This window comes from Eleutherodactylus coqui, chromosome 9 (assembly GCF_035609145.1).
Source record: "Eleutherodactylus coqui strain aEleCoq1 chromosome 9, aEleCoq1.hap1, whole genome shotgun sequence".
Lineage (NCBI taxonomy): Eukaryota > Metazoa > Chordata > Amphibia > Anura > Eleutherodactylidae > Eleutherodactylus > Eleutherodactylus coqui.
The window spans coordinates 176,801,887-176,803,661 of record NC_089845.1 but is presented as its reverse complement, the minus strand read 5'-3'; the positions used below and the strand labels follow the sequence as shown (position 1 = coordinate 176,803,661).

Genomic DNA, 1,775 nt, shown 5'->3' with positions numbered 1-1,775 from the left:
CCTGTAAGCATCCAATAGTATCTTTGACTTAATTACTCCATTCTCATCCAAGTACTTGCATACATGCTGTTTAATAATCTGCTCACAGACCTACCCCAGTATAAAAATCAGGCGACATAGCCGAGAGCGGCGGCGGCAGCAGCAAGCAGCGATGACATGACCGGGAGCAGCGGCGGCGGCAGCAGCAAGTAGCGATGACATGACCGGGAGCAGCAGCGGCAACATGAGCAGCGGCGGCGACATGACCGGGAGGAGCAGCAGTGGCAACATGACCAGGAGGAGCAGCAGCGGCGACGGGAGCAGCAGCAGCGACGGGAGCAGCAGCAGCAGCAGCGACGGGAGCAGCAGCAGCAGCAGCAGCGACGGGAGCAGCAGCAGCAGCAGCAGCGACGGGAGCAGCAGCAGCAGCAGCAGCGACGGGAGCAGCAGCAGCGACGGGAGCAGCAGCAGCAGCAGCAGCGACGGGAGCAGCAGCAGCGACGGGAGCAGCAGCAGCAGCAGCGAAGGGAGCAGCAGCAGCAGCAGCGAAGGGAGCAGCAGCAGCAGCAGCGAAGGGAGCAGCAGCAGCAGCAGCGAAGGGAGCAGCAGCAGCAGCAGCGAAGGGAGCAGCAGCAGCAGCAGCGAAGGGAGCAGCAGCAGCAGCAGCAAAGGGAGCAGCAGCAGCAGCGAAGGGAGCAGCAGCAGCAGCGAAGGGAGCAGCAGCAGCAGCGAAGGGAGCAGCAGCAGCAAAGGGAGCAGCAGCAGCAGCGAAGGGAGCAGCAGCAGCAAAGGGAGCAGCAGCAGCAGCGACAGGGAGCAGCAGCGACATGATGGGGAGCAGCAGCAGCAGCGACATGACGGGGAGCAGCGATATAGCTGAGAGCAGCAGCAGCAGTGATATAGCCGAGAGCAGCAGCAGCAGCAGTGATATAGCTGAGACCATCAGCGATATGACCGGGAGCAGCGGCAGCGATATGACTGGGAGCAGCGGTGATATATCCGGGAGCAACAGCAGTTATATAGCTGGGAGCAGCAGTGATATATCCGGGAGCAGCGGCAGCGATATGACTGGGAGCAGCGGCAGCGATATGACTGGGAGCAGCGGCAGCGATATGACTGGGAGCAGCGGCAGCGATATGACTGGGAGCAGCGGCAGCGATATGACTGGGAGCAGCGGCAGCGATATGACTGGGAGCAGCGATATGACTGGGAGCAGCGGCAGCGATATGACTGGGAGCAGCGGCAGCGATATGACTGGGAGCAGCGGCAGCGATATGACTGGGAGCAGCGATATGACTGGGAGCAGCGATATGACTGGGAGCAGCGGCAGCGATATGACTGGGAGCAGCGGCAGCGATATGACTGGGAGCAGCGGCAGCGATATGACTGGGAGCAGCGATATGACTGGGAGCAGCGATATGACTGGGAGCAGCGATATGACTGGGAGCAGCGATATGACTGGGAGCAGCAGTGCTTACATATTTATTTTTAATCACAACATTTCACTAATTATGTTATGTGTTTGTTTCTTTCAGATCACATTGGGTGTTACAGTCTACCTATCCCGTGCATCATAAAAGATCATTTGATTAAATAAATATAATAAATTATTGAGCAGTTGGAATAATGGTGTGGTGTCATGCTTTTTTTAGATTGGTTATTTAGGTGTTATTTCAGCTGTTAGAAATGATCGATAGTTGTAATAGCTGCACTGATATATATATATATATATATATGGGGAGTTGATCATATTAATTATTCATGTCAGATTTACGATACGCTCGTGTCAGAGTGGA

General features: G+C 55.7%; 1 protein-coding gene across 1 annotated transcript; it reads left to right on the top strand.

Moving 5' to 3' along the window:
- The first annotated feature begins 809 nt into the window (after positions 1-809).
- Positions 810-1,556, top strand: LOC136578752 (protein rtoA-like). The gene has a single exon (XM_066578921.1). It carries the CDS (start codon positions 810-812, stop codon positions 1,554-1,556), a length of 747 nt encoding a protein of 248 aa, XP_066435018.1.
- Positions 1,557-1,775: the final 219 nt, after the last annotated feature.